Source organism: Athene cunicularia, assembly GCF_003259725.1.
Source record: "Athene cunicularia isolate RWA chromosome 15 unlocalized genomic scaffold, athCun1 chr15_part1, whole genome shotgun sequence".
NCBI classification, from domain to species: Eukaryota; Metazoa; Chordata; class Aves; order Strigiformes; family Strigidae; genus Athene; species Athene cunicularia.
This window is the reverse complement of record NW_020799121.1, coordinates 5,982,718-6,010,399: the sequence shown is the minus strand read 5'-3', so window position 1 is coordinate 6,010,399 and position 27,682 is coordinate 5,982,718. Positions and strand designations below refer to the sequence as shown.

Here is a 27,682-nt window from a genome sequence, read left to right as displayed (position 1 = left end):
CTTCCATCTTTCTAGCTCCAAAATTTGGGCATTAACCCAGCAAACATTGGATTCAGTACCCTAACAATGGAATCTGACAAGTTCATCTGCATCAGGGAGAAAGTGGGAGAGCAGGCACAAGTAGTGATAATTGACATGAGCGATCCAACAACACCCATCAGACGTCCAATTTCTGCCGAAAGTGCCATCATGAATCCAGCCTCTAAAGTAATCGCGCTAAAAGGTGAGTAATCATTTATTATTGCAGTGTGAAACCTACTGTTTAGCTGTATTGCTGCTTCTGTATGCTCTTAAATTTAAGGTTTATGTAAACTTTCTAAGAAGAATGTATATGAGGATAAGAATTCTTGCCTGAACTTGCATGCTGTATTTTTGGCAGTGGATTTTTCAGTAATCTTTGAATGATTTGCCTCCAAGTAGGTGTGAGATGCTTTGGCTTGGCACGGCAACCTCCTGTTCTCACTGAGGACCAGGTCAACATATGGTATACTTTACCTTTAAACAGGTGTTGTAAATATAACGGACACTTGTAAAGGTGAATAGGGGTGTAAAGCCATTCATATTCTCTGTTCTGTCCTGGCCCTTTCTTGTAGCTCTGAAGAGCTTCCTAGATACCAGCAAAATGTCACAAGGATGGCCAATAACTGTAAACATTTGAATGTACAAGCATGTTAAGTTTGGCAATCATGAGATCTCGTGGATAAAGACCTTTGCTTACCAGTACCTGTGGTATTGATACTGCCTTTAAGTAGTACTCTGAGCTCAAAGAAATATTTTTAAAAACATCTCTGTCTCTTAAATGACCAACTTCTGGTATTTAATCTCAATAACTGTTACTGACTATGTACTTTTCTTCCTGCATCTTATCTAAACAGATGGTGAGTGATCTTTGTTGTGACATTTCATGTTTGGTAGTACAGAATGGTCTAATCTCATAAAAAGTACTGAACTTTAAGTAGCCATTTGATGGTTCACTTCATAGCCAGGTGGGAGATCCTAATCCTCAACTGGTATTACAGTGAAAATGTTCTCCATTGGCTTGTTGCTAACCATTTGGCTGCTTTGACTATTGACTGTACCAAGTAAGGGAGAAGAGTGTGCTCTTAATGTTTGTCTGTCTATATGTATGATGGAAGTACAGTTGATAGACAAAATCAAGTTGCAATATTTTTATGAGAGACCTGTGCTAGCATGTCCTGTGTGCTATTCATTTCTGCTGAAGTGTGTTTTTTATTGTGAAAAATCATGGTGAAATTACTTAGGGGTCCAAGAAATAACTGTCCTCAGAACTGGCACAAAACCTTAACTTCTTGTCTTTGATCTCGGCCTTAACTGACATTAGGGGAAAACTAATGTGTGTGTTTGACTTAAGCTGAATCTGTGATTCGGCTAAGGTGCTCATACAGCTTGCAAAGGACTGCCTTACCTGGGATGTGGGTAAAGGTAACAGTGAAAAATAATTTCAGATCTGTTAAGAGTTTTCTGTCCTTAATCTTGGACCCCTTTAAACAAACCATATTGGCAAGGAAGGTGTCTTCTCTACACTAGCAGAGCTTCGTCTAGCTCTTAAGAGGAAACGACATCGTCTGGTTTTAAAACTAACCTGCCAACTAAATGGATTATCATCAGCTCTGAAGAATATAGCTTTATTCTTGCCAGTGTTAAGACTTACTTAAAAGGAGTATTGCTCTGTCCATGCAGAGTGAATAAATAAGCTTGTCCTCTGACCAGAAAGGGTTGAATGAATGATGTCACATTGACGTACAAAGTTGTGTTGTCAGGTATTGCAAGCTTAATGATCTCTTCTTCTATCAATAATCTAGTGACCAAGGAGTTGGGTAGAAAAGAGGATGATTAGAGCTACCTAACCAATATGTTGTTACCCATGATAACCAGCAGAACTAGTGAACTGCACTGAAGACGTGGTTTAAGTCAGTTTGTCACTCCAGACTTTCCCTGCTGATTGAGGCTTCAGTAGTCAAAACTGTTGCATATTGTGACTCAGTGTGCCATGACTGGGAGTTGCTCATAATCTGAGGATTATTGAGCAATAAACGTAGAAGCCCACCCTCAGAAAAAGAAATGAAATGGTTCTTGATTTAAACTGAAATACAGTATACACAATTTCATTTCTGGATTGCATGTGGCATTCTCCTGTTGTACCAAGATTTATGCTTTGCCCTTGTGTTCATGATTCTCTTGCTTTGCTTTGTACTGAGAGTACTCCCCAGTCAGTGTGAGTGAAGAATGCAGCACTCAGGGGTGCTTCCATCCTTTGTGGAATGGAGAAACTTCATGCTCCAGTGAACTGAAATGTAAATTCTTGTATTAGTGTTCAAAAACTGAACCTGCTTATTTGACTGTACCTGCAGAGATTAGTCTAAGTAGACTGATCAGTGTAGTAGCTTGATCAGAAAAACCTATGTAAGAGTCTGGCTTTTTGTCTTGGATCTTGGCCTAAGAAAGTGTTAATTTAGACATAGGACTCAAACTCGTACTTGCCCTTACTATGACTTTATAGCAGATTCTGCTCTCTCTTAATCCAAATAAGGTATTTATTTGTAGTTTAATTGCAGTTTAGAGTTCTGAAGTTTGAATTTGTTGCCACACTTAAGGAATGGTATTGCTTTGGCTCCTGTGGCTCCCAGCATCCAAAGCTAGCTGTCTGGTGGAGCTTCTAAAGCCATTTCCAACTGTAACAGAGCAGTCAAATTTAGTCTAGAAAATAGACAAGCATGACCTTTTTGCTCATCTCAGTAGTTTATTGGTTTCTTCTGTGTTCTTAAAACTAGGAAGGACATCTTGCTTCCTTTCCAGGAAGACTGACAGAGAGCAGTTTCTGTATGCACATTCTGGTATTCCTGTTTAGATAGTGACTAGAGCCCTTCCAGAATTACTTGTCTGCCTTCTGCATGCAGGCTGAACTGCGGAAGTTCCAAAATCAATCCCTTGATAGCACCAGTCCACTGCTGGGAAAATTGTTGTCCAGTACAGTAAATATGTAGTTTTCACCTATCAGTTTACATCTGGTGTTAGGTGTAGGTGCGGAGCAAGGTGGTTGGAAACAGGTTGCTTTTGGTCCCAGGAAAGCTAGTAAGCTGTCCTAGGAACTAGTTGATCAGGTTAAAAGTTCTTTATGCAGTTAATCCAGGGAGCATAAATACTGCATGTGGGAGCTCTGAAGTCTTGTGTTGTCTCTTGGCACTGCATTAAATTAATAATCAATTTACTGTATAAATTATGCTAAAAGCTTATAGAGCAGTCTGATCTGCATATTAACTTGGGGTTAGTATCTCTTGAAAACAATTCCTCATGGCCAGCAGCCTTCATCTATCAAAACTTCCCAGTAGGAGGAGCATCTACCAGTTTGACAGTCAGAAGTGTTACTAGCAGGGAAAACACTTCTGAAATGTGGATAGAAATAATGGCATTACAAGCCAATACTCTAGCAGTCTGAGTGGGTGTCTTGTGAACAGAAAACAATATTCCTGGAACTGAGTTGTCTCATCTGCAGTGAAGTAAAACATCACTTTGACTTCCTGAAAGGAATAGTCCCCTATTCTTTGTAGGTTGGTTCAATTAACGTTAGTTTTAAGTCTACCCTTACTAGCTGCTTCTGGTAGTTGAAAGGAATACCAAAGTCAAGCTTAAGCCTGCAATATAGTTACTTAAATCATGAAGCACTAACCTTAACTGGAACTAAAGCTCCAAACCTTTCTGTAATCTTTTGGAACTTTTGACTGTCCTCTTCAATAGACACTTGCATTGCTGTTGTACAGAGCCCACCCATCTCCTAGTTAAGTATGCAGTTCAACAGAAAAATAGAATTAAAGTTGTGGTCTTTTGCTATCCCAAGAGTTGTTGCAGGTCTCATGATGTTGGACTCAGTCCAGGTCATCTACAGCAGCTACTAAATTGCAAGAAACTGGAGCCATTCTTTCTGTGAGTTATACTGAATGGCATCTACTAGAAACCTATTACTTGGTATACCAGTGATGCTACATAAACCTGAGTTTACACAAGCCCTGTAGCTTAGACAGCTTATAGTTAATTAAAATGTCTATGCCTGTTGGTTGTTGGAATGTCTAGTACATGTCCATAAGGAGTACACTTTTTTGCATCAGGGATGGTAGAGGTGTTGGGCATGGGGAGAGGATTCTCTTTGATAAGAGTCAAGTATCAAAGGAGACTCAGATATGAGAGGACACTAACTCTGTAACATTGCTGGAATAGTGGGTTAAACAGGGCACTTGTAAACAGGTGGACTACAGGATGGCCATTGTGGTAATCTATCTATGATGTTTCTTGGGTTTTGTCATACCAGCTGGGAAAACACTTCAGATCTTTAACATTGAGATGAAAAGTAAAATGAAAGCCCACACAATGGCAGAGGAAGTGATCTTCTGGAAATGGATATCTGTGAATACAGTTGCCTTGGTGACAGAGACAGCAGTCTACCACTGGAGCATGGAGGGAGAATCACAACCCCAAAAGATGTTTGACAGGCATGCTAGTCTTGCAGGCTGCCAAATCATCAACTACAGAACAGATGAACACCAAAAATGGCTGCTGCTGATAGGAATTTCAGCACAGGTAAGTTACCTGGAAACAGCATGCTGTGAAAACAATTAGGAGAGCCCTGGCCCCACTTCACTTAATAGCTGTTCTAATTTCTTAACTTTGGTTTCCGTAGATCAAAAATTAAAAAAATATCTTTTGTGTAGGAATAACCTGACCTTCAATGTGATTAAAGTGTTGGAGGAGGGGATGAGAGGCATTTGCTGCTTTTTAGTTTACTGTCCCAAAGGTCTTGCTGTAAACATTTGAAATCTTATCTGTGAAAGCTGACCTTTCTTCTTTTTTCTAGCAAAATCGTGTGGTTGGTGCAATGCAGCTGTACTCAGTTGATAGAAAAGTCTCCCAACCTATAGAGGGCCATGCAGCGGCTTTTGCAGAATTCAAGATAGAGGGAAATGCCAAACCTTCTACTCTCTTCTGTTTTGCTGTGAGGAGTCCTGCAGGGGGCAAGGTAGAGTCTGCAACTGTTCTCCTGTTCTGCTGTAGCAGAACTCTGTACTAATAGAACTTCAGTGATCACACAGTTTATGCTTTCTGAAGAACAGCTTGGGAACTGTGAGTGCAGCATATTTGGTCAGCATCAAAATGCTTTCTCTCAGTAGGATAGAAACTGCAAAAAGTCTTGGTTATTCAGGTGAAACTTAGACAGAAGAACAAATGTAGATGTGATGAGAACTGAGCTCAGGGTGTTAGAGCATCAGTTTATGCTCACGTAGTTTTCTGTGTGTATGAAGTTAAGTCATTAAGCAGCCTCTTATGTCTTGAGTTTATTACAGAAAGAGACTAGATAAGCCTTAGTACTGTAGGTAGGTTGTTTCCATCAAACTGATAGGGGAATTCAGTAGCAGTTGATTAAGCTACAACTGCTGAGCAGTCTGTAAAGAACTGAGGTAACACTGAAATGTCTTGAGCTTTCTAGTCTTGTACTGCAAAATTGTTGATTAATTGACAAGTTTCACTCAAAACATCTTGAACAAGTTGTCTTGAATGAAATATAGTGTCCTTTCATAGAAAGCATGAGGTTTTTTGTTTTGTTTTGTCCCAGTTTTTACTTTATGAAGTTCCAGGAAACTTGTCCCTCTGATAAATATATGGAGCACAGCTCCCCACACTCTTGTTGGTTCAGGATTGGGCAGATAATTCATCAACCAAGTGTGGCAGATGACTTCAGTAGCATGCCTGAAGAGAGGAACTTCTTTCATGTGGCTGTACTTGCAGGCAATCTTGTGACATGTACTCTTCTCTTCCTAGCTACACATAATTGAAGTAGGTCAGCCAGCTACTGGAAATCAGCCATTTGTTAAGAAAGCTGTTGATGTGTTTTTCCCACCCGAGGCACAGACAGACTTTCCTGTGGCAATGCAGGTAAATGTTTGACACCCCCAAAAAATAAACTTTATAGTCTGACAAGTAGCTGCTCTCTCTGTTGTAAAGAATGCTTTCTACTAGTGCTTTGCTGTCATTTCTCCTAGTTCTGGGAGGGGTGCTAATAGACTTGTGGGAGCTAGCCTGGACATTAAAATGGTAACTCAAAACACAAATACATAGGCTTTCCAGTATTTGTTCAAATATGTCAACTTAAGGTTGTATTTTAAAAAAAAAAACCAAAACAACCAAAAAGCCCCAACAGAACCCCTACAAAATCCCCCTCTGCCCCCAGCAACAAGAAAACAGACCCCAAAAGCCCCTCAATAGTGTCTTTCAGTAGAATGTCTCTACCATTGCTTTGGCTGTTGAACTTCCTACTCTGAACGCTCAGAGTTTCTGATAAGAATGTTATTGTGCTTGATGTAGCTTTGTATGAAAGTGGCATTTCATCTACAGCAGCTGTCACTAAAGGAGAAAAATGGAGCAGGGAGTCCTTTATCAGCATACCTTCTGTACTAACAGCACAGAAAAGGCAATTTGGCATATTAATGGGAAGTTCTTTAGGAAAGAACATAACTGGTTGCCTTGACAGACCAAACTTTTAGTGTGTCAGCAGGACTAGAAATTGTGTAATAAAAATGAGCTATCTCAGAGTATGCAACTGCTGACCGGTCTAATAGATCAGCTTCATAAGTGAACCAAGAGATGCCTTAAACTAAGTTAAACAAAGCAAGCTGTCTGAATGGCAGAATTCATGTGGCTCTCTGCTTCAGCTTCAGCCTTGTTCCAAAGTGAAAGTACTTCTTCTTTATCTGAAGACCATTTTGGCTTAAAAGCCTCCCCAGTTTAAGTGACTTGACAGGTAAACTGGAGCACTCCGTTGCTGAGATTGACTTTATGTTCTGCTGGTGCTTTGAGTAGGCCTAGTTGGAAGAGTGAGATGAACTCATTAATATTTCTGAACAGAAGATTGTACTGACATATCTAGACTAGAATGCTAATTATGCCCAAACTTTTTCCTCAGCCTGACTCATTAGGATGAGGAGTACATCCTTTGCAGATAAATTTTAATTTCCCTTCAACCTCTCTATTCAGTGGAGCTATAGCTCCAAATGGCCAACAAAGCTGTTCATTGCTTTGAGTTTAAGGAAGAAGCCTGAAGCTATATTTGTGCTTGGTGTCAGTACAAAGGCATGTCACTGCAGTACTGTCTTGTGACAAGGCTAAAGGCAGCTGTCTTAACTGTTACAATCTTAGTCTTGACTAATAAACACTCATCTTTTGGCAGATTGGAATTAAGCATGGTGTTATCTACCTGATCACGAAGTATGGATATATTCACATGTATGACTTGGAGTCTGGAGTGTGCATCTACATGAACCGTATTAGTGCTGATACTATCTTTGTCACAGCTCCTCATGAACCTACCTCAGGCATTATTGGTGTGAACAAAAAAGGACAGGTAACAAATCCCAGCATCTGTTTTTGAGTCTTCTAAAACTCAGATGGAATGTAAAAATGTAATGAGTGACTTGATGCAACAAATGTCATGGAAGGGAGCAAGTAACTATTAGATTATTTAGTTTTTAACCTCTCCTAGTACAAAACTACTTGGGGAGGAACTTATATTTTTAATAATCTGCTACTTCACTGATGGGCTGCATGCCTGTTTGGTTGCTGTATTTCATAGTATTTGTGGTGAGGACAGTACTCCTCAACGTGCCTTTTATCCTTTCTAGGTGCTTTCTGTATGTGTTGAGGAAGACAATATAGTGAACTATGCTACGAATGTTCTCCAGAATCCTGATTTGGGACTGCGTATGGCCATACGTAGTAATCTAGCTGGGGCAGAGGAATTATTTGCCAGAAAGTTCAACACACTGTTTGCTCAAGGAAGCTATGCAGATGCTGCTAAAGTAGCTGCATCTGCACCAAAGGTAAAGAATTCCAAAGGTAAAGCTTAGAAGTCGTGAGGATTTGCCATAGCTTAGTGAACTTGCTTAGCTCACTTGCATTTCAGTACTTGACATCCAAAAACTAAAGTGCTGCAGTACTAGCCTTAGTTCTCAGCAGTTTGGTTGTTGTTTCTAATATATTCTGTATTCCATAAAGAAGCATCTGCTATGTTTTTCCAACCATAGGCTGGGCTTGGCGTGGCCACTGACTTGCTCGAATGTCATTGGTTTGATGACATCTCCCCCCGATGGCTTAAGAGTCGATACTTCAGTGTATAGCTTAACACCTGTTTTTTGACTAATACTATTCAGCTTTCCCTAATTAAACATTGCTTCTCTCTATCTTGTACCTCTTCAGGGGATTCTACGTACCAGCGATACAATCAGGAAGTTCCAGAGTGTACCAGCTCAGCCTGGGCAGGCCTCTCCCCTGCTCCAGTACTTTGGAATACTGCTTGACCAGGGACAGCTGAACAAGTTTGAGTCTCTGGAGCTCTGTCGCCCTGTCCTACAGCAGGGCCGCAAGCAGCTTCTGGAGAAGTGGCTGAAGGAAGACAAGGTTGGCTTGATCATGGCGCTAGCTTAATTCTGTTGCTTTGTAACGACTGTGAACAGTACTTTTGTTAATAATACATCTCTGAGTTGTTCTGCTTGACAAAATACCACTTCTGATTTCAGCTGGAGTGCTCAGAGGAGCTGGGGGACTTGGTGAAGACCGCTGACCCAACCCTTGCACTCAGTGTCTATCTTCGTGCTAATGTGCCAAACAAAGTGATTCAGTGTTTTGCTGAAACTGGTCAGTTCCAGAAAATAGTGCTGTATGCCAAAAAGGTAAAGTTGTTTGTCACAAACTGCTAGACTGTCTTACACTTTATGTGTACATTCTCAAGCTATCTTCCATGAGATAAGTTTGATTCCTGTCGCTTAAAACTGATAAGTAGGTAAGATTGAGAAACACTGTTTTCTTCATTGTGAGAGTGCAAATCATAGTGTATGACTAAGGTCTGAGCACTCTGCAAAAAATTAAATCCAGAATATCATGAACTATCAAATCAATGGACTGGTTCAAGCTTATTCTAGAGAATAAAGATAAGATTCTTCCTAAGTTCATAAGACTACTGAGGCTTTTTTGATGGATTACAAAACAATTTGTGTGATGTCTACTTGTAAGTTAGGACCTTACTTGACAGATAGTGCCTTAAGACTCTGGAAGGGTTTGTACCTAGAAGTTTTCTTCACTAGCAAGAGAAGTGCCCTGGTGCAAGTTGAGTTACTAAGTAGGTGAATACTGAATTTCTGTGTTAACAGAAAAGCAATGCTTTTGTCTGAATTCCTGGAAGATGGGGCATGGGCATGGCAACATCACAGCAGTTCATAGTGCCTATGCTAAAGAATCTGAAAGCTTATATAGATGTCTAAAAGCTTCCCAGACATGCATGACTGTTTCTGAAATCTCTAGGTTGGCTATACCCCAGACTGGATCTTCTTGCTGAGAAGTGTGATGAGAGTCAGTCCAGAGCAAGGCCTGCAGTTTTCTCAGATGCTGGTACAGGATGAGGAGCCACTGGCTAACATTAACCAGGTGATGCCTACAACAAGAGTACTGGTCTCTTTCTAGACAGAGGTAATAGCATAGTAACATTTTGGGGACTGGTAAGGTCAATTCAGTTGGCTTGGCTAGAAAAGTGACTAAACTATTCTAGCCAAGTTTAATTACCATTAAGTCTTTAGAGGCAAGTGTGCTTTCAAGTTCTTGTGGGAGCTTTCTGGCTTAGTACTGGAATATTGACAGTGAATCTGCCACAGTCTTACACCTGAGCAGTAGTGTTACTGTCCTACTGATGGCTTTAATGGTGCATACATTAACTCTTCCCATGCAGAGTATTTACAGGAAGATGAACAAATAAACCTAAGTGAGTGCTGACTGCCAGCAGCTCCTGGTGATTAAATGGACAGAGAAATAAGGCAACAATTTGCATTATTAAATAATTGAAGCTACTTAGAAAGTCTTGGCTTTTCTTGTAGCAACTGTCCCAACAAGAGAGAAGGAATGGGATTTGCATGCTGTGTTAAAACTAAATAGAGTGGGTGGCAAAATCTGGCAACATAGCTCAAAGAAATGTGCTTCTTACATTGTAGAGAAAAAAGACAGTGTGAAAACTGTCTCCTTCTTACCATGCTAGTAATCCTATGAAAACAAAGGGAATGGAGTATGCTAGGTGCTGTGATGAGCTGCCTTTCTAGCCTTCTAGTCAGGCCAGTAGTGTGTACAGGTAAATGTGCATGTGTGTATAGACCCCCTTCTCTAACTCAACCGATCTCAACAGATTGTGGATGTGTTCATGGAGAACAGTCTTATTCAGCAGTGCACGTCCTTTCTGCTGGATGCCCTGAAAAATAACCGCCCTGCAGAAGGCCATCTTCAGACTCGTCTCCTGGAAATGAATTTGATTCATGCGCCACAGGTAAGACCTCTTAACCTAGCTCCTCGCAAAAGTGAAGAACGGACAGTAGTAGGCTTGTACAAGAACATGATGTCTGATACTGATATCTACAAGTAGTTTAGCAACATCAAAGGAAAGACTTGTGCTGTGACTTTTCAACAACTTTTAGGCTGTGCTGCTGTGATTCTCTGACGGTCTGAACATGAAATGTAATCTCCTAGGTTGCAGATGCCATTCTTGGAAACCAAATGTTTACCCACTATGATCGTGCTCACATTGCCCAGTTGTGTGAAAAGGCAGGTTTGCTCCAGCGAGCTTTGGAACACTACACAGATCTCTATGATATTAAACGTGCTGTTGTTCATACTCACCTCCTGAATCCTGAGGTAAGTCTGTTGTACAGAGTAAGGAAGTGAAAGCTTAAGTAAAGTGAATAAACTTTAGCTCTTCTGTAGCTTCTAAAATCCCTGCAGCTTGGTTTGTAAGTACCAAAGTAGTACATGTAGCTGTGATTCAAGAATATTTGTCCAGTTAACAATTAAACTGTAATCTGTCGTTTTAATGGCTTAAATATGACCTCAGTTTCCCAAGTGGGCATTTCAAATCTTACTTCCAAACTGCATTTTTGTAGTTGTAAAGATGGTGAGTGTGTTTCTGTTTAAGTTTCTGGTCTTAGCGCGTGGAAGACTTCTCTCTAGTAGCTGGGCTAGAAACTCTGGCTAGTTGCCACACTTCAGAAATCAGTCAAATCCTGTATAAGTTACTGAGTAAAATTTCTTTCTCTTTGCAGTGGCTTGTGAACTTCTTTGGCTCGCTCTCAGTTGAAGACTCTGTGGAGTGTTTACGTGCCATGCTATCAGCCAACATTAGGCAAAATCTACAGCTCTGTGTACAAGTTGCTTCTAAATACCATGAGCAGCTCGGTACCCAGTCTCTTGTGGAGCTTTTTGAATCTTTCAAGAGCTATGAAGGTACAGTATTAGATGGAAGCAATTTACTTGGAAGCACTACTTGATTGAAGCTAATAGTAAGGATTGTAGCTTTTATGGAAGAGGCACTTGTCTCATGGCTGCACCTTAGGATGTGTTTATCAAAGTGAGCTCATCCCAGGGACTTCTAGGGGTAGCTTATTCCAGATAGTTCAACCCTGCTGAGAAAGTAGCTTTCATCCAACTGCAGGAAAAAGCAGAAAGATATTTTTTCCCTCTTCCAGGTTTCATCTTTCTTTCCAATCTTTACTCAAGAGGGTTAAGAAACTAAGTCACAAGCTGAAACCCATAACAGCCTGCACTTGGCTTCACTTACCCTTTTAACTGTGTTAAAAACATGTGACTCTTTCTAGGACTGTTCTATTTCTTGGGTTCCATTGTAAACTTCAGCCAGGATCCAGATGTTCACTTCAAGTACATCCAGGCAGCTTGCAAGACTGGTCAGATAAAGGAAGTGGAAAGAATCTGCCGTGAAAGTAACTGCTATAACCCAGAACGGGTGAAGAACTTTCTGAAGGTAAATATTCTGTCCAGTGGATTAAGCAATCCTCTGTATGTTTTGCTTAGCAGCAGAACTACAGCCTTCGAATGGAGGGAAATACCATCTCAAGGTTTAGCTGGCATGCTATGAGTAGGCTACTGTGTAGCTGTAATAGGAGTCTGATCCTATTCCAGGAATATAATAGGCCCTTCTAGACTACCTCTGGGAAAACAAGCCCAAATTTACCACTACTTTAAAACTAGCCTGTATGATACAACTTGTATCATGAATATGTTGTCACCTAACAATAGGTGAATCCAGGCTGGTAGAAGGAAAGACTATGCTGAAGTATTCAGCAGGAGTTTTATCAAGGATATTGGCTGGGCAAAGCTTATTAAAACTGCAGTCAACCTGTACCACAATAATTTGCATGCTTTGACTGGTAAAATGGGCCTTTAATGCCACTTCATTTTGCATTAAATTCTTGGCCCTGCAACTGGCTTGTGAATTGATAATCATTTTGAAGCTAGAGATGTAGTCTTAATGAGGCACTTTATGAAGAGCCTAAAGTTAAAACTCAACCGATAGACTAGCTGCATGGTATTCACAGTGGGTAACTTGCTTTTGAAGTCACATGTCTGTTTGGCAGTCTTCTATTGTTGACTTAGTGTTAAGGGAACTTGGTCAGACTTTCCTGCTTTTTGCTTCAACAAATGGGGCTTGCTTACTTTTTTTTTTCCCCCCCCACAAAATGTAGGAGGCAAAGCTCACAGACCAGCTTCCTCTGATCATTGTCTGTGATCGATTTGACTTTGTTCATGACCTGGTGCTCTACTTATATCGCAATAACCTGCAGAAGTATATAGAGATCTATGTACAGAAGGTAAGGAAAATCCAGTTTTAAGCTCTTGCTCTTTCCTTCCTTAGAAGGAACTTAACCTTTCAGTACACTAAAGCAGAATCTGCTGCGTGTTTCTTACACTCATGCTTCTAGTATAAAGGCCCTTCAATAAGCCTTTGTTCTATTACAAACCTGTAAGTGTAGTTTTTCCTGGAAAGTATATGCAAATGGGGGTGGGTTATTAGTAATGCTAATAACTAATTTTAATGATGGTGGCTTATTCTAGGTGAATCCTAGCCGTATACCAGCAGTGGTTGGAGGGCTTCTTGATGTGGATTGTTCTGAAGATGTCATTAAGAACTTGATCATGGTGGTTAGAGGCCAGTTCTCTACAGATGAGCTGGTGGCTGAAGTGGAAAAAAGAAATCGGTAACAAAAATGCATCAGTAGACACCAGTGTTGGGCTTTCCCTGACCCTGGTATACACCCAAATTGAATTGGATGTAGTTTTGTTGAATGATACAATACTAATATTGTTTCATGCTTCTTTATAGAAAAGCAGCTTAGATTTGCTAGTCAGTCTCTTTGATTTGGGCCATACAGGAATGCCTCACAGCACTGCATGATGAATAACAAAGCTTTTGAACACTTTCTGTACAGCCAACTATGAGATACACCTTTGGAATAAATCTTGTCTTGACAGTCTTGTTTGAGGCACACAGCAGCTTGTGTAATTAGTTTGTAGCTACCTGTAAAGTGGCCTTAAGCATAAGGAGCTAGCTAGTACAACAGGGGTTGAAAGGAAAGATTGCAAAACTGCTGGCATCTGCAGCCTTCCCTGATGTTAAACTGCAGATCTGGCCTCCACACATTTAAGACCCATTAAAAATAACTGGCTGGTCTCCATCTGCTTTTAAGTCTGACCAGCAGACCTGCTTGAAGGGAAGGCCAGGTATTAATGGGTAGCAGTCAAGTGTACCTCAGTCTGATTTATAAACCTAAAATGTTTGCTTCTTCAAAGGCTTAAGCTGCTGTTGCCATGGCTTGAATCGAGGATTCATGAAGGCTGTGAAGAACCTGCAACTCATAATGCCTTGGCCAAAATCTACATTGACAGTAATAATAATCCAGAGCGGTTTCTTCGTGAGAATCCTTACTATGACAGCCGTGTAGTTGGCAAATACTGTGAAAAGAGGGACCCTCATCTGGCCTGCGTTGCTTATGAGAGGGGGCAGTGTGATCTGGAACTCATAAAGGTTAGCAAAACTGCATTTATAAACATGATAAAGAACTACTAGCTACCTGAAGTGGAAGCCTAGCTGGCTGTTTGTCTAACGCTTGCAGAATTGTGTCTTGCAGTCTCACTCAGGAGTTGAGGTAGGCAGGATTCTTCTATATGGAGACAGTAGTTTTTATGCTGTGGAGAAGAACTCTTATGCTGTATGTCCAAACTAAAATTGTATAACTGCAAGTTTAAGGTATAGTTTATGTCTCTAATCCACTGATTCTACTCAAAATTACATTGTTTATTGGGCCCAGCTAATGAATATGCCTACCGTTAAACCTTTGTTAACTTGGTTTATATTTTTTGAGCCTTTGATCAGCAGAAGGGACAGGCTGTCATCTAGCCTGACTCTACAGTAGGAGGAAAATTTCTCCGAAACTAGAATGGGGCTTGTAATTTTCCTTTATTGTGGTTGACCCTTAGTTGCTCCAATACTTAACTAGAAAGGAGGAAAATAAATGTTGACAGTCGAACTGCAAGGACTTACTTCACTGCAAGAGCTTATTCCAATAGCATTCCTCTGCTATCTTAAGCTTGTTGATTCCTAGAACCTCCCTTGGACATTCAAGGGCAAGTGACATTCCCGTGGTTCTCCAAACACATCCTATTCTCAAACTGAACACCAGAGCTTAATGCTAAATTGTAGTGTTTGTGGCTGCTGAGAAAGAAAACATTCTCCTCCTGCCTGTGCTTCTGCACTAGTGTATGGAAAGAATATCAGCTGTGTAGGGGTAAGAACTAGCTTGTTTTGCCCTGTTTGAAAGGAAGTAAACGCTGTTCCCTGGCAAGGCCTACTCTGTGAGTGTTAGAATGGTGGTATAATCTAGGCTTGCTGCTGAAAGAGGATGACTTTCCAGCCTGAAGCAGCTATTTTTGAAGCAATACCTCCTCTCTAGCCGTAAAAAAACCTGGCTGGCTACATTTAGCTCTTTTATTTCAGGATATGAAGGTGGCTTTGAGTTGTTTTGCTAGGAAACTTTGCTAGGATAAGCTCTAACGTTCTGGTTAACCATAAAAACCTGTCAGTACCAGTTTCTTCCTTGAACTGATGTTCTGAGCAGGTGTTTCTGGTTATGGAGAAAAGATCTTCCTACTGTAAGAATTACTTTTGAGACATTGTTGCCTCCTAGAAGAGGGTTCAACTCCTGCAACTAATAGATGTACAATGTAAAGCAAAATTGTGCTGCTTCTAATTTGCTTACAGCAAAGTATTTGAGATTCCAAGAGCTAATTTGGACACTAACTAAACATGACCTGTTGGTAGAAGATGAAATAGGCCTTCAGGTTTCTACTCTTCTGGTTGGAAATTGAAGCTAGTGGTACTAATAGGATCAAAACTCATAACTTTTCCTTACTGCACTTCTATAGGACTTTCACATTTATTCTGCACCCTTAACACTTTAACAGGGGAATCCAAGCCACTTGCTACCCTGAACACTTCTAGCTAATGCCACCGAATACATAACTTATTTCTAGCTTTAAACACCAGCACTGTTCCTCAGTTCACTACTTAACACTGCACAGGCAAGTGGCTCCCTTACTAGATTTAAAACTTAAGTTCTTCAGGCTTCTGCAGGTCTTCACTTCAAACAGAAGCAAATAGTTACTCTGAAGCCACTGTCACAGTATTTGTGTCGGGCAAAACCAAGAGAAGCTATAGAAATTCTGCTGGAGACCTTCTCCATGAGCCTTCCAGATCAGAGGTTGGGTAAGAACTTGTCTGTGGCATTTAGCATTGGTCAGCAATTAGCTCTAGTCAGTCTTCTAGACTGTCTGATTCATAGCTAGTTAAACCTGTCCTGTGGTACTGATCCTTAACATTAACACCAATATTTGTAACTTCTCCTTCAGGTCTGCAATGAGAACTCACTGTTTAAGAGTGAGGCTCGCTATCTGGTGCGCAGGAAGGACCCTGAGCTCTGGGCAAATGTTCTGGAAGAAAATAACCCATTCAGGCGGCAGCTTATTGACCAGGTACAGCACAAAGGCTAAACTTTCAGTATGAAGAGAGCTTGGGATGTGTCAAACATTATGGAACATTAAAGCAGCTGTCTTCCCCCACAAGGTCCTTCAAAGCCCCATCTCAACTACACAGGAATTTAGAAGAGTTTGAGTGGCAGGTATTAATTCTGACCTTCATGGTCAGAAAATTTAGTTACCAGTAAGATATTTGTCTTGTGGAGTGACATACCTCTGGTGAATTTGCTCCCTATACAGACCCAAGGTGTCACTTTAATAGCTGTATCCAGTATAGAAGTAGCTTGGTCTTGCTGTCCATAACAAAATACTCTCAAATTTCTGAAGCCTTAACTTGTAGTTCACTGGAATAGGCTGGCAAATATACTATTTGGGGAAAACACTTAATACTTTCCTGCCTTTAAATGCAGGTTGTCCAAACAGCTTTATCAGAGACACAGGATCCAGAGGAGGTTTCTGTAACTGTGAAAGCTTTCATGACTGCTGACCTGCCTAATGAATTGATTGAGTTATTGGAAAAAATTGTCTTGGATAATTCTGTATTCAGTGAACACAGGTAAGAGGAGAGCTTTGTGCACAGGTTTAGCCTATTCAGTGCCTTTTTTAGGTTGTGAAGTGACCCAGGTTATTTGTGGGCCTCCTGGTTGTAGGATCTAAGCACTCCTAAGTGTGTATAACCAGGCGAAAAAGCAGAGTTTAAAGTGCTCTGTGCTTTAAGAACAGAGCTAGTTCACACTATGCAGTTTGCAGTGATATGTTGAGAGAACACTGATATTGGCAAGTAATTTCTTTTTGGAGGCAAATATCAGTGCTTCTCAATCTGGGGATGAAAGGTTTTTGGTAGCGACAGCAAGCGGGTGTATTTTTTTGCATGTACAATACCTGTCATTTAAGTAGGTGTTACCATGCGCAGCTTATAGGCTCTGTTTTCTGTTAACCAAAGGAATCTCCAGAATCTGCTGATCCTGACTGCAATTAAGGCTGACCGCACTCGTGTGATGGAATACATCAATCGGCTGGATAACTACGATGCCCCAGATATTGCAAACATTGCCATCAGTAACGAGCTGTATGAAGAAGCCTTTGCTATATTCAGAAAATTTGATGTTAATACTTCAGCAGTTCAGGTGAGGCATGTTTCCTGCATGAAGGTACAGAATGTTAGTAGTAGAGAGAATAGGAAGTGTACTGTTGTATTGATTCTCCAGGAGTGATTGTCAGTTAAATCATGAGACTCAAGAGTACAGTTCCCATATGATACCAAGTTTCAGGGAGAAGTGTGATTATGGGAAAATAGCAAAACAAAGTCAAAATAATTACTTTGGAGGCTGATCTGGTCAAAGTAATTAAAATGTTGGGGCACTGCACTATATACTTGGGATGTGTGCACTGCACTTGATTCAGACTGGCTACCTTGGAGACTCATACTTGAAAGGTGCAGAAGCAAATGTTACTAGGCAATGCCTTTGGGCCAGCATTAATTGACTTCTGTAAGGCAGAGGAGAAACAGTAGCAACAGGAGTCCTCTTCTTGCTGCCTCTACTTCACTGGACAGAAATGCCTGTTCTAAAAACAGCTTCATATTGCTGACACAGAACAATGTATATGCTTTAAGGAAGAGTTCTGTTAGAAAGGAAAACGTTATAAAGTTTTGATTTTTTAACTTGTAACTTCAATTTCAAAACAGGTGCTGATTGAGCACATTGGCAACTTAGACCGTGCTTATGAATTTGCAGAGAGATGTAATGAACCAGCAGTATGGAGCCAGCTAGCCAGAGCACAGCTCCAGAAGGACTTGGTGAAAGAAGCCATTGACTCCTATATAAAGGCAGATGACCCATCTGCCTACATGGAAGTTGTTCAAGCAGCTAATAGAAATGGTAAGGCAAAATACCCTCAAACTTAAGATCGTTTGGATATGAGCAAGATATTTGGAGATAATATGGACCGTTATCTAAAATATAGCCAAGTGTATTGTATTTATTTAGCTGTATGTGGCAGAATTGCTTGCCAGCCTCACATGGAGAGGTGACTTGGTGTTTAGCAGGGAATTCCTTAACGCAGATGCAAATGGCTTAGTACCATGGTGGAGGAGATCCTTGAGACTACTCATGAAAACTGTCCCTAAGGCAGGCAAGGTGAGCAATACAGAATGACTAAACAGAGGGTCTGAAATATCTCTTCTCTCTTCAAGATAACTGGGAGGACCTAGTCAAGTTCTTGCAGATGGCCAGAAAGAAGGCTAGAGAGTCTTATGTAGAGACAGAACTTATTTTTGCTTTGGCAAAAACTAATCGTCTGTCAGAACTGGAAGAGTTTATTAGTGGCCCTAATAATGCCCACATACAACAGGTATGTCTTGATCCACAGTTCCCATGTATGACTTTCTGCTTATCTAACTCCTGATTCTTGCTGTTACCCTTGTTTACCTTGGGCTCCTATTCCAGGTTGGTGATCGTTGTTATGAAGAGGGGATGTACGAAGCTGCAAAACTACTCTATAACAACGTATCTAATTTTGCTCGCCTGGCATCTACCTTGGTGCACCTTGGAGAGTATCAGGCGGCAGTGGACAGTGGCCGCAAAGCCAACAGCACAAGGACTTGGAAGGAGGTACCTTAAACTCATGTTTTTTAATGGTTTGTAGAATGTGCTCTCTAGTGTTGCTTCTGAGTGTGTTGCTGTGATTGTAGCTTGCTAATTGTTTCTGGCTACAGAGCATGTCTGGTCTGTAGCTTTATAAGCTGTCCTCTTGCTCGAGGTAATAAACCTTAATTTCAAAAAAGTGTAAAATGAATGGCAGAGATTTTAATTCTAGAACAAGCATTATGGAAATACCTATTTGGAACTGTACATTAAATCTCAAATTTGGTAAAACTTTGCTAATTAACTTTCCCTTTAGTATTAAGCACTCAGTATTCTGTTAACTGACTGTTTGCTAACTCTCATTTCAGGTATGCTTTGCCTGTGTGGATGGAAAAGAATTCCGCTTGGCACAGATCTGTGGCTTACACATAGTCATCCATGCTGATGAACTTGAAGAGCTGATCAGTTACTATCAGGTTAGATCACTGCTAATATTCTAGAATACTTTAGACAGCATACATATATCTGCTAGTAAAAGGGTCACAGATAAAACCTGATACCTTGTGGGGCTGGTCTTTAAATTCATTCTTCCTCCATCTCCATTTCCTAATAGACGCATGCATTTTTTTTTTTCTGTAGTAAATGGAAGGGTGATGGTTTTTACTGTCCCTTCTCTTACAATTCTGCTATCTTACTGAAATCATGTCTTACAAATGCTCTCATTTGGAGGGAGAAACAAAGCATGCTGAATTTAAATAAATGTGCATTTTATCCTTATTTTCCTAACACCTAGGATCGTGGCTACTTTGAAGAACTGATTGCCCTTTTGGAAGCTGCTCTGGGTCTAGAGCGTGCTCACATGGGAATGTTTACTGAACTTGCCATCTTATACTCCAAATTCAAGCCTCAGAAAATGAGGGAACATCTGGAGCTCTTCTGGTCTAGAGTTAATATTCCAAAGGTATGCATTGAGGTAGCTACACTGCAAGTGGAGGTGGGAAGCTGTCAGTGAATAAAACTGATTTTTTTTTTTTTTTTTTAATCTAATCAGGTGCTCAGAGCTGCAGAACAGGCTCATCTCTGGGCAGAACTTGTATTCCTCTATGACAAGTACGAGGAGTATGACAATGCAATAATAACTATGATGAATCATCCCACCGATGCCTGGAAAGAAGGGCAGTTTAAAGACATAATTGCCAAGGTAAGTAACTAGTTAACTAAACGGAAGTGCTGAAAACTTCTTTCAGAACAGAGGCAAAAATGCACAGCAGAATTGCTGTTCAGAGAATGAGTTTGCTTAAGCTACTACTCAGTTTTGCTGCTGTACTTAAAACAACTTCCGATCAGTTTAGCACAGGAATTAGTCTAATCTTACACTCTGTTTTCTGCTGTGCAGCACATTCTCAATGGGTGGCAGAAGTAGCAGAGAATGTTTTCAGAGACTGCTCGGGATCATAGGTCGCAAGCAAGAGGTGTAACCTCCTTAATGCCTTTGAGCTGACTGCTTAGTCTGAGGCTGTAACTGTTCTTGAAGGATCTCTGCAAATGTTCCTAGCTGTTTCAGTGTGAGAATTGCAGCAGGCAGTCTCATGAATACAGCAGAGAATAGTGAACCAATGAATAGTTCACACAAGATTTGATACTGAACACATTCTTACTGGTCTTACGGGTTTCAAGGCAACAACTTAAAGACTGATTAAGGCTGCAGCCTTTAATGGCTTTGGGAGTTTGACAGATGGTCACATTAACTGTGGTGGGCTATATGCGCCAGGATCTCTTAACTGTGGATGGGTTAGAACTGGTTTGTGCTACCCCTGGTAGCCTGTGACTCCACTATCTAGAAGCAGATGACACAAGAAGCAGTCATAAGATTGAACAAGAATTCTGCATGTAAGTGTAACACTTTTGGCCTCTAGAGGGAAACTTAAGTTTTTGTTTAAGAGTCAGATAAACTTTGTGCTAAGTGGTCTGAACTAAGCACCTTAGGCTTACTTGTGTTTGAAGTGCTAACTAGTGTCTAACCATGCAGGTGGCCAATGTGGAGCTGTACTACAAAGCCTTACAGTTCTACTTAGACTACAAACCTCTGCTGATCAATGATCTCCTGCTTGTATTATCTCCACGACTGGATCACACCAGGACAGTCAATTTTTTCTCAAAGGTAAGTGTGGGACATGGTAGATGAACAAGAAGTTCATCTTGCTCAAGACACTCCAGTCAATGGCTGGAAAAAAGGTTTGACATCTGTCAGGTAGTTTTGCCTCCTGTATACAGGACTGGGAAGCAGTCCAATCCTGGCTTGATACAGGAAACACTGGAAGAGTTAGCATAACTGGCCTAGGAGCTGTTTTAGTTACTTCTGATAATACAAGATGCCTTGTCTGAAGGGTCCTGACAGTAAGCATAAGATCTTGATATAACAAGTGGGAAGCTGTTTCAGGAGTATGAAGTGTCAGAATTGGGATACTTAATCTTGTATTGGAAACTTCTTAATTCCAGGTTAATCAGCTACTTCTAGTAAAGCCTTACCTGCGTTCAGTCCAGAACCACAACAACAAAGGAGTTAACGAAGCTCTAAACAACCTTTTAACAGAGGAGGAAGATTACCAGGTGAGCCCCACAAAATAGGTTGCTAGGCCTGAGGGATGCTCCTCTTTTGCAGCTGTAGTTTAGTTATTCCCCAGCTGACACAGAGTAATTCACTTGAGTAGAGGTAACTTAGGCAATGCAGTGGTAGTGGGGCTGGCATCAGGCCCTTTGGGCAGGAGTCTTGAGACACTGTGGTTTGCAGACAAAGCAGATGCCACAGTTTTTCTCAGAACAGGCTTCACAAAGTTTAGTATCAGGTGTGTACTCTACGGGACAACACTTCTGTAAACAGATTTGTTTCTGGCCCCAGTGGTTGCTAGGTCTAAGACATGCTTTGTCCTCCAAAGGTAACTAGCTGTTCTGTTCAAGTGAAGTCAGTATGACCAGGTTAGCATCTTGCTTTGTTAAAACTCATCTTTTGGAGAGATACATGAAATAAGCAGGGTAAACAAGCTGTAGCCATGGTATCAACATCCAGCTGGCAGAGCCTAAACACTTGTGCACCATGCTTAGGTACTTCTCTACTGTAATTCTCTTGACCATCTTGGAAGAATGTGTAACTGTTCTCTCTCAAACAGGGTTTGAGAGCTTCCATTGATGCCTATGACAACTTCGATAACATAACATTGGCTCAGCGTCTGGAAAAGCATGAACTAATTGAATTTAGGCGTATTGCAGCATACTTGTATAAGGGTAACAACCGCTGGAAACAGAGTGTGGAGCTGTGCAAGAAAGACCGTCTGTATAAGGTGAGTTAATGCAGCCTTTCACTGTGAAGTGTAGGTCTCCTGGGTACTGAATGTGTTTTGTTGTTACAAATCTGGAGTTCTGGTTAGTCTTAGTCCTTCCCTTGAAGTTTAAGGAAAAATTCTTAGGGCAGAAGTGCTTGCAGTTTCAAATGCATATCTTAATCTAATTTCATAATGTTATCTTGTACTTGGAGATCTACCTACATCAATAAAATGGCATCTGTACAGTTTTCTGTATCAGTATGGAACATCCTCCATAGAACTGAAGACTCATGCCCCTGACAGGGTACAGATAAAATATGATTACAGTGGTATAGTCTTCAAGCCTGTAGTGAGTTCACATAGGCCGGTTCTGCCTACTCTGTAGGAGAGCTGGCAAATAGTGTTCTGTCTTGCCACATAGCAGCAGTTGATGCAATAATCTCTTCTGCTCTGCGTAATCCTTAATATCTAGTGTGAGGTAGGTGGGATACCAGAAAGATTGGTTGTCGTCTTTGCTACAAAACTAAGCAAAATCTCATGAGGCCACTTCAAGTACTTAAGGAAAGCCTGTTGGATACTCTTAATACAAGTATCTGGATTACCTCAAAATAAGAGGAGTTAACTGAGCACATGTACCGTAGCTTGGCTCCTATGGAACATGCCTGGTGTTGTTAAGGACTATTGTATGTCAAATACCTGGCTTATCAAGCTAGCAATAACATGCACATAAGATGTAGAGGAAGATGCTGACAGAAAAGGGTCAAGCTTAACTATTGTTCTGTTTTGTAGGATGCTATGCAGTATGCTGCAGAGTCCAAAGATGCAGAGCTAGCTGAGAAGCTGCTTCAGTGGTTCCTGGAAGAAGGCAAGCAGGAGTGCTTTGCAGCCTGCCTTTTCACGTGTTACGACTTGCTGCACCCAGATGTAGTCCTTGAGTTGGCATGGAGGCATAACATCATGGACTTTGCAATGCCTTATTTCATCCAAGTGATGAGAGAGTACCTTACCAAAGTGAGTACGGCGTAGGCTAAAAACTTAAGACTTCTAGTCTGCTGGATAATTAGCATTATGCAAACCAGTGCTCTTTGCATGTATTTGAAATATTGTTGTTTCTCACAGACTGAGTCTTCTATGAAGTTCTGTGAGTTTAATCACTTCAGACTAGCTAGCAAAACTTACAAATAGATGCCTTGGAACTTGAAAGAGGTCTAGTTAAACTTTTACTTTTAACAGTGGATATAAGCAACTGTGATTTTCAGAGTAGCTCCATAGTTGATGAAGCTGAAAACTTGGTGAGGATGCTTTATTTCATGTAACTACAAAAGTGCTCTCTGTTTTCTTGTTGCAGAGAATACAGCTTTTGAGTAACTAATAGTTCACAAAATTCCTATATTAGCCATAGGAGTAGGCTGTTGAAGGTGATTTTTGTTTTAAATGGAAAACAGCTTCAGATGCATAGTCTGGGTGTACAATACTGATACCAATAGCAAGTTCTCAACTGAGAGAAGAGAGATTCTGATCACGTGTGGTCCTGAAATGCTTGTCTCAAACAGCTCTAAGATACTAAGCTAAAATCCTTCAGAAGGCGCTAGGGTTGCATAGGACATCACAGTAAAGAACTTCATTAAAATGAGTAATCTAAAAGTGACTGCTTCAGGTTGCTTCTAATCAAGTAATGTTAAGTATTCCCCTCTGAATTTTCTTGCAGGTTGATGGGCTGTTCTATAAGGTGACACTCTGATTTCAAACTCTTTGTGTTCATTTGTGTCCCTCAATATCCTAGGTTTCTTTTACAGGAATCTAGCTGTAGCTTCTGCCAGAAGAGCAGTGTAATTTAGCTCTAACTCATTTCCTGTTCACTTTCTAATGCTAAAAGGATAACTATTCACAAGCAACTTGAAAATCCAACCAGACTTCGCTCCTCTTCATGGGAAAGAGAAACAAGTGATTGAGAAGGACTTGAGTGTTTGGGCTCCCATTCACTGTATTGCAGATACCTTGTGGCAGGAAGGTGGTTGTTCATAAGTACACAAAAGCAGATGCTATGTAACAAGATGTGTTTGAACTTCAAATTTCTTGTTATGCTCTAAATTACCAAAGTGTGCAATCTTTCAGGCATGGTGAGTTTGAACAGTAGCATAAAGCTTCTGTTAACTTCTTGCCTGTTAGTATGATGAAAGCACTTGCACAGATCTTAAATACTGCCTCCTCCTCATATTCCACTAAGTGGAAGCTTGCTGCACAAGTTCACCTGAACTGTTCTATGTGAGGTTTAGGTCTAAAATAATGTTTTTTTTAAACTGCTGGTTGGATTTACAAGTAACCACATGTACTAAATACGGGATAACTTGTCAGAAGGAAAATCTGCATGGTGAAAGTGGTTTACAGTGGAACTAATTTAGTCTGAATTAACTGCAAAACATGGAATTAGAGAATGGGCTTTATAAATGTGGTATGTCTGAAATTGTCACGTAACTAACTTCAAAAGTACAAAAGAATAGACTAGTTTATCAGCGGGGTCTTCCAAAACTTATCTATCTTTTATGCATAAAAAGGTGTTAAAGCATAAAATAACTTATGTACCACAGGGCCCAGGCACACAAAGGATGACACTCATTTGGAAATCTTTTGAACAACTTTGCTTCTAGGCAGCAAAGCAGACAAATGTTTGGGCTTTCCTGGAGAGCTGCTCTTGTCCCTTGTAGAGGATGCCTGCTCTCGGCATGCTTGTCGCTTCTCCAACAGAGGGAGTAACTGCACTGCTGCTCGAAGTTCTTTAATGCTTTAGGGGCAGTAGAGAGGAAAGTCTGATCCGAGAGAGAGTTGGAGTCCAGGTCAGAAGTAAAGTAATACAGCTAGTTTGAAACTGGTAGCTCTCAAGTGCTTTGATGCATAGTAATATGGATAGCACTTGTAACACCAATATTTAGTGTTATCCTGAAGAGCTGTTAGGCTGACAGCTATAAATGAACCAGTTAAAGACCTACTAATTGGAGTTGAAAACTCCAAAAAGTCCAGGAAACTGTTAAATGCCAGATCTAGAAAAAATCTCTAAAGTATAACGGACACTCCTCTTGCAGCAATTCTTAGACCAGATACGATCTTGCAGTGGGAAAGGAGGATGAGGAGCAGCTGAAATACAGTACTAGGCTAGATGTAGGTTTGCCTGGGATGTTAGTACTGCCTGTATCTGGATGTGAAGTTGTGAGATCTTTATGCCTTACAGTATTCAGTCTCAATGGTTTTCTGATGGAAGATACAACTGGTTTAAGCTGAGAGAAGGAAGGTACTGTTGCCTTCTCAGATTACTCCCCCCATTCCCAATTCAAAGTTGTGTTCAGGGCTCCTGCATTACTGTAGCACTCTCACAAATGTGTTTAGCATGAACAGAGCTTTATTTGACCCAACACTAGGATCTTTATAAAGCTGATACTGCTAGACCAGTTTCCATGACGGTTCTAGAGTTTCCTCTAGGAGTCTGTGAATACCAATACAGTTAAACCAGTACTCTGAAGCCCAGGTTAGGCTGTAGTCATATATATATATAAGATCAAACTTCATGGGTCTAAGATATTTGCAAATATCTGGGTGCTCTTAATGAAGGGGAGAGGCATTGCAGGTTAATAGATAAGTGTAGATTAGGCCCATTTGAGATGATGCTTGGAACTGCAATCTGATGGGCTTGTTTTATGAGTCATAGAGTTAACAGTGACTAGATTAGGACCCCAAAAAGTGCTTCACTTAAAGGTAATGATGATCTCAGCTGCATTCAACAGTTACTGTTTATTGCAATAAACCTAAAGCAATTGGGAGGGCAGGTTTACAACATAGCTTGCTGGGAACATGCAGTCTTTTCTAGTCTCCAGTTTGGACTAATAAAAGGAACACTTGATAGCTAAGATACCAGGCATGAAAAGCCTCACACGATGGTGCAATTCCTAGACAAGGCCTTCATACGTCTCCTGTTCACTTCAATGTAGGTGGATAAACTTGATGCTTCTGAAAGCCTAAGAAAAGAAGAGGAACAAGTAACTGAACCCACTCCAATAGTATTTGGTAGGTGAAAGACTTGGTTTTAATTGATTACCTGTTGTCACTCTGGTCTCTTTGTGGAGGTAACTAAAATGACTACCTCCAGTCAAAGTAAGCTAGACAGTAAAATGGTTGTCTCTGCTAGATGAACTGCATAAGTTGTTCAAGTGACATCTCACTCTTACAGTACTTCTACTCTTCAGCTGAAGTGTTGTTCCTCTTACATGTCTCAGAACTCTAGCTTAGAAATAGTGTTTCAACATGGTAACAGGACAGGGGATACCAAGGTGTGCCCAACCCCAGGAATAATTTACAGAGCATGCAAATTCCTCCTCTTATTCCTGCCTAAGAGGAATGTGTCTGCTTTCTGCTCTTCCAAGTAGAAAGGCAGACTGGCTTTCTAGCTCACCCCTTTTAAGACACATGCAGCCAAAAAAACCCATGGCTGTCCTCAAGTGTGCTGCTATTTTAGAAGCCCTTCTGAAGAGGCATTCTGCTAACAAGCACCTAGAAGTGGTTGGTAAGGGAAGGATGTGACTGGGTCACTGTCTGATGTAAATGTTAACCTGAATTTAACATATGCATGAGGCATGTGTGTTCTTAGTGATGAAAAAAAAAATCTGTTAAGGTATGTTCGGGCCTTTTGCAGCACTCTCCAGACTGAGACCTAACAGAGCTAATTATTTGCTTGAATTGCTGTACTTTTCAGTTCTGACTGTGCATGGGTTAAACAGTATCGGTTTGGCTTTCAGTATGGTCTCTTCAAATCAAGCCATGTTTATCATGCCCTCAAGATCACTGATGCTCCTCTCCCCTCCAAGTCCTGCCTTGCTTCTGTAGTTTTCTGGTAGCAAGAGCAGATGGCCTAGGTGCCCACTCTGTGGTGCATGTTGAGTAATGGTGTGACTAACTAGTGTATGCTTGCACAGTGGCTGATTTTTAGCTAAAGCCTCACAATCCCATCCAATAGTACAGCTAGTGTTAGGGAAGCTTGAGTTCTTAAACTAATTTTTTTTTTCTCATGCTTTTCTAGGCCAGCAGTTGATGTTAACAGCAGGTCCCAGTGCAGTACCTCCCCAGGCAAACTTCCCATATGGATACACAGCACCAGGATTCACCCAGCCGCCTGTCTATGGTTTCAATATGTAACTAGCTCTCTGACAGACCTTCACTGTCTCTGTTCTCTTCCTTCCCGTCCCTTTTTAACTTCTCCAAGAAGTGTACAATGGTCCTAAAGGCACAGATGACCTTCTGTTGGCTGAACACACTTGCTGCCCGGCTCAGTGAGGAGACTTCAATGGGATGCCTGTTACTGTTATTTATTGATTATTGTCCGGTTACATTTCAACCTCTGAAAGGCAGCTTTTGTTAATGACATTGTGAGACTCTTGTCTGAAGTTAAGGCACTATTTCACTAACTCATATAGCAATAACTGCTTGAGGCCAGGGGGAAGAGAGCATATTTTTCTTTCTTTTGCAAAGCCCATTGAAGGCAGCTGGGAAATTGCCTGGCACCAAGTTGTTAAGCTTTAGTTGAAGCTACTGAAGTAGCAGGGTTGTTAACAATTCAGTGGCATCTCGTTAATAACGAATTGTTGAAAGCTTATGTACATCTGACTACCCCATTTTATTTGCAGTCTTACGTGCAAAAGAAAATGGGCTTTCTAATATTTGTGCTCTGAATGTTTAGAGGAATATGGGGAAAGTTTTTTCCTTTTCTGGACAATAATGCTGTTGGGGTTCAATGCTGTTGGAGTCTGTTCTCTATTTTCTGGAGTAGATCTGAGACTTGAAGAAAAAATAAATCTTCTCATGCCAGAGAGCAAA

General features: G+C 40.8%; 1 protein-coding gene across 4 annotated transcripts; it reads left to right on the top strand.

Annotated features, from left to right (window-relative positions):
• The first annotated feature begins 14 nt into the window (after positions 1–14).
• On the top strand, positions 15–27,682 carry CLTCL1 (clathrin heavy chain like 1). Of its 4 annotated transcripts, XM_026859790.1 has the most exons (33): positions 15–223; positions 876–878; positions 4,325–4,593; positions 4,868–5,029; positions 5,830–5,943; positions 7,235–7,408; positions 7,686–7,883; positions 8,260–8,460; positions 8,580–8,732; positions 9,361–9,483; positions 10,229–10,366; positions 10,567–10,731; positions 11,136–11,316; positions 11,688–11,851; positions 12,573–12,698; positions 12,943–13,085; positions 13,678–13,912; positions 15,793–15,915; positions 16,329–16,474; positions 16,862–17,045; positions 17,606–17,798; positions 18,113–18,270; positions 18,366–18,530; positions 18,872–18,979; positions 19,297–19,464; positions 19,555–19,704; positions 20,533–20,664; positions 21,003–21,113; positions 21,671–21,841; positions 22,613–22,834; positions 23,532–23,552; positions 25,804–25,879; positions 26,889–27,682. In XM_026859790.1, the coding sequence occupies exons 1-33, from the start codon at positions 67–69 to the stop codon at positions 27,002–27,004; spliced, it is 4,950 nt and encodes a 1,649-aa protein (XP_026715591.1). In that variant the 5' UTR covers positions 15–66; the 3' UTR covers positions 27,005–27,682. The 4 variants fall into 4 exon arrangements, with proteins under 4 accessions (XP_026715591.1, XP_026715592.1, XP_026715593.1 ...); XM_026859791.1 differs by lacking the exon at positions 876–878; XM_026859792.1 differs by lacking the exon at positions 23,532–23,552.